This window comes from Peromyscus californicus, unplaced genomic scaffold (genome assembly GCF_007827085.1).
Source record: "Peromyscus californicus insignis strain IS unplaced genomic scaffold, ASM782708v3 Scaffold_12__1_contigs__length_115047231, whole genome shotgun sequence".
NCBI classification, from domain to species: domain Eukaryota; kingdom Metazoa; phylum Chordata; class Mammalia; order Rodentia; family Cricetidae; genus Peromyscus; species Peromyscus californicus.
The window spans coordinates 104,429,621-104,442,949 of NW_026294413.1; the positions used below are offsets into that span (position 1 = coordinate 104,429,621).

The 13,329-nt window shown below is 42.3% G+C and overlaps 1 protein-coding gene across 3 annotated transcripts in view; it reads left to right on the forward strand.

The window, feature by feature from the left end:
• LOC128107729 (ubiquitin-conjugating enzyme E2 E2) overlaps nt 1–13,329 on the forward strand; it is a 307,382-nt gene that overhangs the window by 254,794 nt on the left and 39,259 nt on the right. For all 3 annotated transcript variants that reach the window (XM_052734028.1, XM_052734027.1, XM_052734029.1), the window contains one exon: nt 5,762–5,909. In XM_052734028.1, coding sequence (XP_052589988.1) covers nt 5,762–5,909 — 148 coding nt within the window. The remainder of the gene's footprint in view (nt 1–5,761; nt 5,910–13,329) is intronic.

Genomic DNA, 13,329 nt, shown 5'->3' on the forward strand with positions numbered 1-13,329 from the left:
CCCAGTTGGTTGAACTGGGAAGGATTAGGAGGTATGGCCTTGTTGGAAGATATGCCACAGGGAACTAACTGGCTTGAAGGTTTCAGAAGACTCAGCCCATTTCAAGTTAATTCTTCGTGCTTCTTGTGTGGGGTTTGAGAGGTGAGCTCTCAGCTGTTCTTCTGTCACAGCTTCACTCTGCCGTCACGGACTCAAACCCTCTAAACTGTAAGCCCAGTTACACACTTTTTAAAAATAAGTCATCTTGGTCATGGCATTTTATTGCGTCAATAGAAACTATTACAGACACCATTTTGAAAAGATGAGTTAGTGGCATCTACCACAAAGGAGCAGTTCCTCGAGAGGCTGGTTAAGGAGGAGGAACATTCTATAATGGCCCTGCAGAACCCCGGCCTGGACTTTCACCTGTTCACTTCCCTGAGCAAATTAAGCCCCACTGCTCACTCCTGTGGCAGCCTTCTGCCCCATCTCATAGACACTGCTGAGCGCTGGATTCCTCAAGGCAGGTGTGTCAGGCATGATGCTTGATAGCCACCAAGACCTCAGCGAGCTTGGGGAAACGAGAGTTTCTTCACGTGACCCAGTGTTTGGTTTCTTAACCAGTGTATCCCTTCATAGAGAAGCCCTCTAAGATCACAGTTTCTGCTGTAGAATCTAAGTTGTATATCACCCCACATTAATCACCAAATAAAAACACTCAGGTTCACAGATGTCGAAAGTGCTCTTCCCTTCTCTGGTAAGCTGCCTATCTGGCTGCTCATGCTAGTGAGCAGTTCAGTGTCAGCCAGCTTGCTGTATGTGTTCTCTACAGACTCTTAAAGACGAGCCTGCTCTAAATACTGACATTAAAACTGTCCCAAGATAGGACAGTTGTTAGGTGACAATTCTCACTAACATGTGTTCCTGTAAGTTCAGAGGTACCAGGTCAGTGTAGGAATGCTAATCACGTGAGTGCCACCCTGCATGGTTTCTTAAGGTCACTTTACATGCCTCCTGTCTCTTCAGAGCTCAGGTCAGAAGAGCTGTTGAGACACTGTATCATCAGCTTTCCTAGCTAAAGCTGAACTGTTGAGACTAGAATTCATGTAAGTGCCTCATTCCCTTTTTACTGCCATGGTTTAAAATTGGGAGGTTAATATGTTTGTTTTCCTTCCTCTCTGTAACTTTACTCATATTAGACTTGGCTCAGTGATGAGCACTTAGTTGAGTTGCTCCAAGCTTGTATTCCAGTTTCTTACTTTGTAAAATGAGAGTAATAATGAGATTTTGGTGACTGAAAATTAAATTGTATAATAAATGCAAGTAGCTTGGAACAGTGTCTAATCCTAACCATAAACATTTCACAGTTTTGACTGTTTTTCATTTGTACTGTTTTTGGTTACAGCTCTCCATGATGAACACACAACACTTTCAAACTTCATGCTGTAAATACAAGACAGTATCACTCTGGCTCCTCACAGACACAGAAACACTCACAGTTTTTAAAGCTGTCTACCTCTCCCAAAAAAAAAAAAAAAAAAAAAAAAAAAAAGTGCCTTTTGAGCTGGATGCAGTGGCTCACGCCTTTAATCCTAACATTCCAGAGACAGAGGCATGTGGCTTTCTATGAGTTCGAGGCCAGCCTGGTTTTCATGGCAAGTTCCAGGCCAGCCAGAGCTACAAAATGAGAGCCTATCTCAAGCCCCTACCCGACAAAATATTGTCTTTTGTATGTTATGTAAGCATTCACCAAGATTGCAGGCATCAGGCCGATTCTGTAATTGCCATAAATTTGCCATATTGTTAGCACATTAGTCATTGTTTTATTTTAAATTATGCTAAAATATATTTTACTTTTATACTGCTGTGGGCTATATAAAAGATGAATCACTTCTAGCCAGTTTTTACAAATATTTTGTGTTATGCTTTATTGTTAATCTCAGGATAAATAACTGCCACCCCATGTGTCTACAAACATAGAACTTAGTAATTTTTTCCTGAAAGGTGAAGGGATCCTGTATATTCCTTCCAATTTACATTAATCTGTAAATGTGCTGTGTCTTACGGAGTGGCCTGGGTGGTGTGAGACCTGTGAAAATGTAAACAAGTAGAAAACAGGGCAACTCCTTCTATTTATGTTTCTGTCGTTATTTTAACAGCAGATGATATATGTCAGTCATTTATTATATCTGGCATAGAGTCATTTTCTCAGATATTAGGTTTCCTAATGATTGTTATGTATTTGACACTTTGCACTTAAAAAGCAGAATGAAATCAACTTGCCTATGAGTTGTAGGTTTATTGGACATCTGCTTCGCTGTCTTCTGCGCAGTACTGGTTATAAAATAAGCATCATTGTCGTAACACAGCCCATGGACTGGTTGTCAGTTGTGCTCAGGAGTAACCATTGCAGTGTCTGGTGTGGGCCCCCTGCTGCCGGTGGAAAGAGAGACATTCTGTGTCCTTCCATGTGCAGTGTGCATGTCTCCGCAAATTAATGCTGGGACTGTGTAAGCACTTCTTTGAGCACCTGCTTGGCTTGGGTACCGGGTCATTTCCACCCATGGTTTGTCACTTGACAATTACTTAACCTACACACAATTATGTTATTGGGAAACTTATCCCAATCCACAAAAACTTATTTGTGGAAAACACTTATCCCAGATTTCCCAAGCTTCTTGGCTGGGCAGCAGTGGCACATGCCTTTAATCCCAGCACTCGGGAGGCAGAGCCAAGCGGATCTCTGTGAGTTCGAGGCCAGCCTGGTCTACAGAGCGAGATCCATGATAGGCACCAAAACTACATGGAGAAACCCTGTCTCAAAAAAAAAAAAAAAAAAAAGACCCAGGAATTAGGGGACTGCATAAATGTCTGTGTGTGCAGTGTGTGATGCTTCTGCAAGATACAGCCATAATAGGAAGCTGGACAAGAATGCATGTGGCTCTCAGTATTATTTCTTACAGCAGAGTTTACAAGTATCCCAGAATTAAAGTGTTGGGGGGCAGCAGAAGCACCAAGGCTGCGCTGCAGAGATCAGTCTCAGTATCTGTAACTTTTGATACTTGCCTCACTGAGGTGTTTTGAGAACTAACTCAGAGTAATTAATTAATACTTGATAGGGTGTTTTCATGTCACACATGCTTAAGCCACTCCATTTACAATGGATTGTAAAAATAAAATTCAGTCTGTTCATTTAGCATTTGGGGATGAGCAGTCTGACTTCTCCAAGGACATTTTAATGGGTGTTTTGTATTGATTAACTTCTGTTCATCTCTTCATTCTTTTATGCTGTATATCCCCTGTTCTCCTGTTCTAGTTTTCTAGGTCAGACACTTGGCTCATTTGTTAGTGAGTTTCTCACTTTGTAATATATGCATTTAAAATGTATATATTTTATGGACATGTCTGTTTGACTGGTGTTTTGTCTAGAAACACAGATTTTTATAATGGCAGCCCAACCTCTGTGTTGTCATTTAACTGAGCCTTTTGGGGTTGGGTTTGGTTTAGTCTGGTTTTAATCAAAGAATTACTTGCATCTGGTCTTGGTGGTACATCTCATAATCACAGCATGTGTGAGCATGTGAACCAATAGTTTGGGGCCAGCCTGGGCTACATGGCTATATTCTATCTAAAAAACAGAAAGAAACAAGAAAAGGGAATTATTTGCAAATGTGTTTTTCAATTTCCAAACATGACTCGGAGGCAGAGGGGGCTCCTTCCTGTGTCGATTCTGATCTCGCATTATGGTTTTTTTATCCGTTCTTTGAGAGACCATAGGTTTGCTCTGTGCCTCAGCATGCAGCCAGTGTTCGCAGGTGTTTCATTCATGATCGACAGGAATCGATATTCTTTAATTGTCAAATGTAGTGTTTATAATCGTTCGGTCCCTTGATTTTATTTGTGGTTTAAATTTTCAGGATCCTTCCCAATATTTGGTCTGGTTGACTTGAAAGTTATGTAGTGAAACATCCCTCCTTGTTCATAAATATGTCATTTTCTCATTGATCTGCCAGTTTTTACTGTATAATTTTTAGCTGTTTAGCTACAGTCAGTTCAAAATTGTTTTCCTGATACATTCTGTCATAATGCAGTGTTCCCCACTTGGCATACACTTACTCCAAAAGTCAGGAAGTCATGTCAGCTCTTCTCTGGTAGGTTTTTGTGTGATGAATCTGTTGATAGTGAGAATTAATGCTTCTCCACAGTCTAGAGCCCAGGCTTTCACTGTCAGCTCCCTTGCTCTCTCCTCCAAGGCATCCACTTCCTGAAAAATGAGCCACTGAGTGTCCTGTTTGAGGTACAGGCTCTGGTTTCAAAGCCCTGGCCACATACAGGCCTAAGAGCTCATCTGCCTTCTCCATGAAGATTGTCAAAGTGAAAGCTTTCATTTTAGTAAGACAGTCTGCGACTGTTCAGCCCCCTCCTTGTACCCAAACCTGCCACAGCACACATACTACCTACTTGTTCCTGACTGTAGGTTTGGGTGTTTAGTTGTGGCCTCCAGGAATTTTCCTAGCTGATTCAGCTGTGTGTTTTGAAGAAGGTTGGTTCTGCTTTCTTCAAGGTTTCTGGATGTTTGGGATCTGTATTAGGGAGAGAGACTGAGTGTAGTCTGACATGATTCTGTCATAGTCTAGTCTGGATCCTGATCCAGCCTGAGAATGGGCATATGGTGTTTAACACCTTTGACAAGTTGACTCTGCCCTGCTGGAATGTGGCATCATACAAATTACATCAAGTCCTGGTGTTTGAATGGATGCTGGATGCCTGGTTGAGTGGCAGACCCTACAGAGGCCTCTCTGTCATGTGTGTTTTTTCCTGGTTCTGAGCAATGATTAAACTCAGGGTATCAGACTGGTCCTTAGAACACCAAGATTTATTTATAAATTTGAGAACATTTATAAATTTGTTGTCATAGTAAGTAGCCTTTAAATCTTACTATTGCTTAGCCAAAACTGAGCTGGGCTCAATTCAATATTAAGGGTTTTATTAAGATTTTTATTTTACTTTATATATATGTAAATGTTGTATATACGTGCATATATGTGTGTGCCTGGTGCCCTTGGAGACCGAAAGAGAGCATTGTGTTCCCCAGAACCAGAGTTGCTAGCCGCTGTAAGCCACCATACCAGTAAGTGCTGGGACCCAAACCTGGGGCCTCTACAAGAACAGAGATGCTCTTAACCACTGAGACACATTCCTCTCTAGAATAGTTTTATGTCATAACTTTCCAAATTATATTTAAGGCAAGTAAAATGGTGATTTTACTATCATAGGAAAAGACTGTACTAATAATACACTCAAATGTAAAAATTAATAAGGAATAGGTTAGTAAATTATAATAAATACAGTTTTAACATAAAATTGTATAAAAGAGGCATGTGATATATTTACATAACGTCAGTCATGTTTTCAAACTGTATTAAAGAACATTCATCTTCATTGTATTATTCTCGAGCTTTCTGGTTTTTGGATCTTCTAAATGTAAAAAGTAAAGCAACTAGAAACCACCAAAAGTTTTTTGAAACATTTCAGAAGTCAGAGCCCATTTCCTGCCCATAAACATCCTGTGGTCACATCAAGCTTAAACTCCTCCCCATACCCAGAAGCAGTGTTCTGATTCCGCTGGGAGTGTTGGTTTCCTGTTGTAAATTGTCTTTATCTTTGATCTATTGATTATTTTCATGTACCTAATTTAAAAACAAGAATGCTTTAAGCAGTGGCCTGGATTTTGTCTAATAACAGACATCTCCTCTTACAGTGGCTTTGTGTTTTCTCCCAGGTCACCTTCCGAACGAGAATCTATCACTGTAATATCAACAGCCAAGGGGTGATCTGTCTGGACATCCTCAAGGACAACTGGAGTCCAGCCCTGACCATCTCTAAAGTCCTCCTGTCCATCTGCTCACTCCTCACAGACTGCAACCCTGGTGAGTGGCCCTGGATCTGGTACCAGATTGAGAAGGGCTCGGTGCCCTTGAACCTGTTGCTACAGCTAGTGCTTCCTACCTGGCTGCTCATTACTGTTGATTTTAACTTTCCATACTGTATAGCTGTGTTCTTTCTTAATTGATTCTTTTCATTTACCTTTTTAAAACTTATTATTTACTGTGGGAGCCCACAGAGGTTTCCTAGTGAGATCTGAGCTTGCTTTACCCAGCAGGGCTGCATAAGGGCATGGATTGACCACGTGCGTGGTTACCAGGTGTTTGGAAGGGTCTGCACTTGGATGTGCGGTATGCTTTGATCTAGCAAGGGGAGGGCCTTTGCCCCGCCTCTTGGCATCCCCATAAAAAGCCCTTTTGAAGAGACAGAAGGGGCCGGTGGATTTTGATCCAGGTCCTCTCGAAGCTACCCTGTGTTTCTGTCTGTCTCAACTCTGCTATCTTTCTATCTACTAATTCCTTATGCCTCTCTCCTCCTCATAGGAACCCTGTGAAAGGTGGGGGCAGGCCCCCCACAATTTACCAAAAAAAATTTTAAACAAAATATAAAAATTAATGAAAAATCATTTTAAATGAGAAAAGTCTATTTTAAAATGCATTAAATTCTTCTACCAAATAACAATAAAAATTAAAATTGAATAGCTTAATCTTTAATTAGATGCCTACTAGACATGTTAATTTGAGAGATGTGGGCTATTAAAATCTTATGACAGACAAGGCAGCACCACACAGATGTGACCTCCAACGTGACAACAGCCATGCGTCCTGGTAAGCTGTTAACAAAAAGCTGATGGGTCTGAATCAGGAAACAGGGCTTGCCAGGAAATGTGGCTGTGGACACACCATGGTGTCCCACTGCTGTGCTGTGCACTCAGGTTCTCAGCTCTGTTTCTTCCCCTGAGTATGGCCATGTGCCTTTGATAACCTTCTTTTAGCTATAGGGCTGTGTTCATATACGGGTTTGCTCTGGAAAATACAGGAACCCAGAGTAGTTTGTTCATGTTCTCCATGGAACTTGCTTTTTTTGGGTATTTTATTCATTGCCATGAAATCGTACCTCCTGAGTAGGGCCATTGTGAAATGTTTTCAGTTAGTTCACCAGGTAGATAGTAAAGTCCTATCAGATGACACCAAGAGAGAGTTGACTGTTACTGCAGACCCACCCCCTCCGGGCAGTGTCCCTTTCTGTCTGTCACATGTACGGCTTCACTTAGAGGTGATGTTGCAAGGGGGCTTTCTTTGTTGTTGCTTTTGTTTTGATGATGTGTGACCTGTTACCCCAAATAAGCTCTGAGCACCCACTCTCAGACCAGGTCCCCTGAATCATCCGCCCGTGTCTAAAGGGAAGGCTGTCGGTAAGTCCTGCAGCGGGAGGGAGGGAGGACTGGAACTTTTGGTTAGTTAGTTGGGTTTTGTTTGTTTGTTTATTTAGATGGTGTTGCTGTGTCTCAAAAATTACAGACCCATTGTCTATAAAGGTAAAACTCACCTCTAACCAAAACAAAATCGCACATATTCTGAGCCAGGGATGCTGGCCTCAGCCAGGGATGCTGGGGCACATCTGTAATCCCAGCACCCACTTGGGAGGCTGAAGCAGAATTATTGAGAGTTTAAGGGCAGCCTGAGCTACACACTGAGACCCTGTCTGACCTGCATTCCCACAAAAGAAGTAACACTTTTTTTTTAAATACTGCTGTTCAGTCAGAATATCAGGCCAGAAAAATATAATAGTTTTAAACTCACTATGTGGCCAAGAGTAGCCTTGAACTCCTGATCCTTCTCCTTATCTTCCCAAGTGCTGGGATTACAAGGGTGCACCATCACCCTGACTCTGATTCTTAAAGAAAGATGTCACCAAGGCATGGTACCTCATCCCTGTAACTTCAACATTTAGGAGATGGAAGCAGGAAGATCACCTCAGGCATGAGCAGACTGTCTCAATGACGTTCATAGCAAGTTGTCTACCTTAAACACATCACAACCCCCAGTCTCGAGTGGACTTCTTCACTGTTAGCTGAGGTTATTTTCAACCTCTGTAGGATTTTTTCTCCTTAAATGTAAGTTGAACTTAAGTCTCACTGATCTTTGAATTATCAAGAGATAAGCTTGATACAATATGAATAAATAAGATCATCTTGTGTGAATCAATGACGTGTATTTAATGAACTCAAAAGATGATTACCAGTAGTTCACTATGTACTGATCACTTCATCATTTCATCCTATAGTTGTCTATTTCAAGCATGTTTGACCCATTGAAAAGAATGCCCCCAGGGGTAGTGAGGTACACCTGTAATCTCAGCAGGCTGAGGCATCAATATTACAATTTCAAGGCCATCCTCGGTTACATAGTGCCACACTGTCTCAAAAAAAAAAAAAAAAAAAAAAAAAAAAAAAGAGCCAGGCAGTGGTCGTACACACCTTTAATCCCAACAGAGATGGGTCTCTGAGTTTGAGGCCAGCTCTTGCCTGCAGAGGTGAGTTCCAGGACAGCCAGGGGTACACAGAGATACTCTGTCTCAAACAACAAAAACAAAAATTACATTATGTCTTGTTAGAGCAGTGCTCCGTGTCCTCCCTAGGCTGCTCTTGAGAGAAAGTAGAAGTCGCCGGGCGGTGGTGGCGCACGCCTTTAATCCCAGCACTCGGGAGGCAGAGCCAGGCGGATCTCTGTGAGTTCGAGGCCAGCCTGGACTACCAAGTGAGTTCCAGGAAAGGCACAAAGCTACACAGAGAAACCCTGTCTCGAAAAACCAAAAAAAAAAAAAAAAAAAAAAAAAGAAAGAAAGTAGAAGTCAATTTTAAGCCAGCTCGCCTGAGTTTAATCCCCAGAATTCACATGGTAGAGAGAGAAGCGACTGCCCAGAGTTGTCCTTTGATGAGGTTTAGTGCTGCTCAGTGAGCAGGAAAGAGAATCACCACTCTTCATGGACTTCTGTGACCCTCAAACCCTGTTCTCAAGTGGTTATTCTGCACATACAGATTTGAAGTTCTGAGCCATGTATAGAGGCATATGCCTGTAATCTCAGCACTGGGCAGGCTGGGAGAAGATTGTGAATCCTGGACAGCCAGAGCCACATAGTGAGGCCCCGTCTCACATTTTTAAGTTTATTTATTTTAGTGTGTTTGTTTAATAAAAGTCATGTGCATGTGTGCAATACTATTTAGACTCAGTGGCTTATTTTTACAAGGACATGAAGTTGGGAAGGGATGTGGAAGGGGACTATGGAAGGGTTAGAGGATCAAACTTGTATGTATTAAATACAAGTGTGAAATTCTCAAAGAATAAATAGAAGTATTATATTTTTAAGTGGTAATTTTATAACAAATCTGTTTCTTTGAATATTATTTTAAATGTGCTTATGTTGAGGTATTCATACCTATAAATAATGAGTATTTTGCCACATACTTAATCAGGTAGACCAGGAGCAAAACAAGGAGATAAGGTTCCCTGTAGTCAGTAACTAGAAATATCTGCAGCCTGTTTACCTGAAAAGCGGGGGATACACTTGTGCATGGAGCTCAGCTGGCCTTTCTCAGCCTGCTGCTGCTGCTCCTGGGGTTTTGAGATAACATCTCACCACGTAGCCCAGGCTCCAGAGGATTACAGGTGTGCACCACCAGGCCCCACACAGTGCTATGACTCACTCAGGTGTTAAGGGTTTATTTCTTTAAGCATATTTCTGGTATGATATCATTTTTTTAAATTCTAAAACCTTTCTGACTCTTAGGGAGGAGGAGGAAATTTGAACAAAAAGCATTTGGCGTTAGAAAACTGTCCGAAATTTTTAGTGGCACTAATATGATCATGAGTATGAGTTTTGTTTTGTTTTTTTTAATCTAGGCCTTGGACTGAAATGTTTGCGAATAACTTTTTGGTAGCTGAAATTTACTTTTGAATAGTCTAGAAAAGTTGGAAGCAGGGTTAAGGGTATAAAAGAGACCAAGATCTGCCATTGTAATAATTGATTCTGAAAGTGCTAGTTCTTAATATTATTCTTTTACATTGAATATGTTTGAAATTTTCCAAAATAAAGGTATTTTAATTTCTCTAATCTGTAAACTATGGAGACTGGCTGTCATATTCTGCAGAGATTTTCTGGGCTCCAGCACTGGCCCTCCGTGCTTTCTTCCACATCCCTTTTAAGTCCTCTTGAAGTCTTATCTGCCCCTCTGCAGCAGGAAAACAGCTCAGGCCACATTGCCCATCACCTTTCCATTAAAAACTGAATATCGGGGCTGGGCAGTAGTGGTGCATGCCTTTAATCCCAGCACTCAGGAGGCAGAGGCAGGCGGATCTCTGTTGCTAGAGTTTTCCTGCCTGGCCCACAGTCAGGACAAACTCTCTCACCTGCCAGTCCCACAGCCCCTCAGACCCGACCAAGTAAACACAGAGACTTATATTGGTTACAAACTGTATGGCCGTGGCAGGCTTCTTGCTAACTGTTCTTACAGCTTAAATTAATCCATTTCCATTAATCTATACCTTGCCACATGGCTCGTGGCTTACCGGCATCTTCACATGCTGTTTCTCATCTTGGCGGCTGGCAGTGTCTCTCTCAGCCTTCCACTTCCCAGCTCTATTCTCCTCCTTGTCCCGCCTATACTTCCTGCCTAGCCAATGGCCAATCAGTGATTTATTTATTGACCAATCAGCAACACATTTGACATACAGACCATCCCACAGCACCTCCCCTTTTCTTTTCTTAAAAAGGAAGGTTTTAACCTTTACACATCTCCAAAGTCAGCTTGGTATATTTGGGAATTTGGGCGTAGCTTCTCTTACTACTTCCTGCTGGAGGGGGGCGCTGTATCTTCTGGGGAAACAAAGAAAATTTTAGGATCATGGAGTAGTCCGTGAGGCTGTATCATCTGAGCCAGTTGTCTTGAAACGGTTCTGGATGTTGGATCATCTGGGCCATGGTGTCATCAGAGACCTTTCAGGTGGTCTTGGCTGGTCAAACCTGATGTGTCTTAATCTGGAACAAATCCATAGCCTCTTGCTTTCTGTGGAAACAAAAGAGACTCTTTTCCAAAGCAACATATCCTTACATCCAAATTTTGAAGTCAAAGTATCTTTAAAATATACATACTGGTTTAACTCAGCTTCCTTTACAATCAAATATCTCTCTGTAGTTAAGAATCCCAAAGACAACACAATCCAGATTCTCTGTGTAATATTCATCTTCACGTGGCTTATTTTTTATATTAATTTTACTGTCTCTTTAAAGACTTTATTTTTTAAAACTATGTATTTGTTTCTATAACTCTATATATCACCTTTTTTGTCTCTTTTAAGCCTATGTATATTTTACACACATTTTAAACTATTACATCTGAATCTGTCTTATTGTGAATCTATTGCCTTAAACTGCAGCAGCTGTGGCTGCTGGCTCCGCCCACCTCAGCTTCCCAACATGGCGGCGGTATACTTACCGCCAGCTCTGGGAGCTATCGTGGGTCTATGCTTTTATCCAAGCAGTGTGTAGCCCAGAAACCTCTTTTTTTGTTTTGTACCTGCAAAGGCTAAATCCACCACGCAGCTTAATGTGCCACTTGCAGAGGCCTCATTCCCGCCATACGGCGGCAGGTCGAGCGCACACTCTAGGAACCCGCCAGTAGCTCAAACCGGCAGCTGCCGCTCATTTGAGAGAGACAATTAGGAAGCTATTTTTAGGTCCGTTTTAGAATCTTTTTTCTCAGGTTTTAGATGGAAACTCTTGCCCCACGTTGGGCGCCATTTGTTGCTAGAGTTTTCCTGCCTGGCCCACAGTCAGGACAAACTCTCTCACCTGCCAGTCCCACAGCCCCTCAGACCCGACCAAGTAAACACAGAGACTTATATTGGTTACAAACTGTATGGCCGTGGCAGGCTTCTTGCTAACTGTTCTTACAGCTTAAATTAATCCATTTCCATTAATCTATACCTTGCCACATGGCTCGTGGCTTACCGGCATCTTCACATGCTGTTTCTCATCTTGGCGGCTGGCAGTGTCTCTCTCAGCCTTCCACTTCCCAGCTCTATTCTCCTCCTTGTCCCGCCTATACTTCCTGCCTAGCCAATGGCCAATCAGTGATTTATTTATTGACCAATCAGCAACACATTTGACATACAGACCATCCCACAGCAGATCTCTGTGAGTTCGAGGCCAGCCTGGTCTACAGAGTGAGATCCAGGACAGGCACCAAAACTATACAGAGAAACCCTGTCTCGAAAAACCAAAAAAAACAAACCAAAAAAAAAATTTAAATAACGGGGTTGGAGAGATGGCTCCGCAGTTAAGAAGATCACTTGCTGTTCTTGCAGACGATCTGGGTTGTGTTCCTAGCACCCACATGGCCACGTGTAACCTTTTGTGACTCCAATCCAGGGGATACAGTGCTGTCTTTTGATTTCCCAGGCACCAAGCACATACATGGTGTGCATACATACATGTGGACAAACACACACATAAAGCAAAAATGAATCTGAAAGTAAAATGAGTGTCAGCTGCCCCAGCCTTAGGTCTCCCCAGCCTTAGGTCTCCCCAGGTCTTCATCAGAATAACCGCTGAGAAGGATGACTCGTTACCACGCACACCCTCCATGGCAGTTAGGCTGGCCCGTGTCACTAGTAAAAAGATGACAATCAGTTGCTCCCAGAGCTCTTCTCCTGTGGTCCTCCCATTCTTCTCCACCACTAAGGACAGTGCTCTAAACCAGCCATCTCTCTTCCCTGTGGCTGTCTCCAAGGCCTTAGCTGGTTGCCGGTCTTTGCCTGACTCTGATTACATAGTGAAGTTTACTATGAAGTATTGAGATTTTATACTTGATAATGGCTTCTGGTGGGTTGGGGCCTATAAAGCAGGATTAAATATTTCAACTGGCCGGGCAGTGGTGGCGCATGCCTTTAATCCCAGCACTCAGGAGGCAGAGCCAGGCGGATCTTTGTGAGTTCGAGGCCAGCCTGGTCTACAGAGCGAGATCCAGGAAAGGCGCAAAGCTACACAGAGAAACCCTGTCTCGAAAAACCAAAAAAAAAAAAAAAAAAAAAAAAAAAATTTCAACTGGTCTAGATCTGGGTGGATGACAGTGTTTGTGAGCTGCTGGAGGGACTGAAGGTACCAGGGCTCTTTAGCAGAATCCCACGTTTTCCAGCTTCAGAACTGTGCTTCCTCATGCCCCATCCTGCCTCACCTAAAAACTGAACAGGAACAATTTTGTTAAACCTGTAAAAATATAAGCAACCAGTTATTACGTAGACTTTCCTAGCAGGCATGCAAAATACATTTGCCTTTTCTAGACAGCCACTGCTGCTGATTCTGCAGACACTAGCTTTCTTCTGAGGACTCCAACTTTGTTTAAAATAAGAAACAAGCAGCCTGGGGAGATGGCTTAGCTGATAAAAATAAAATAAAATACTTCGC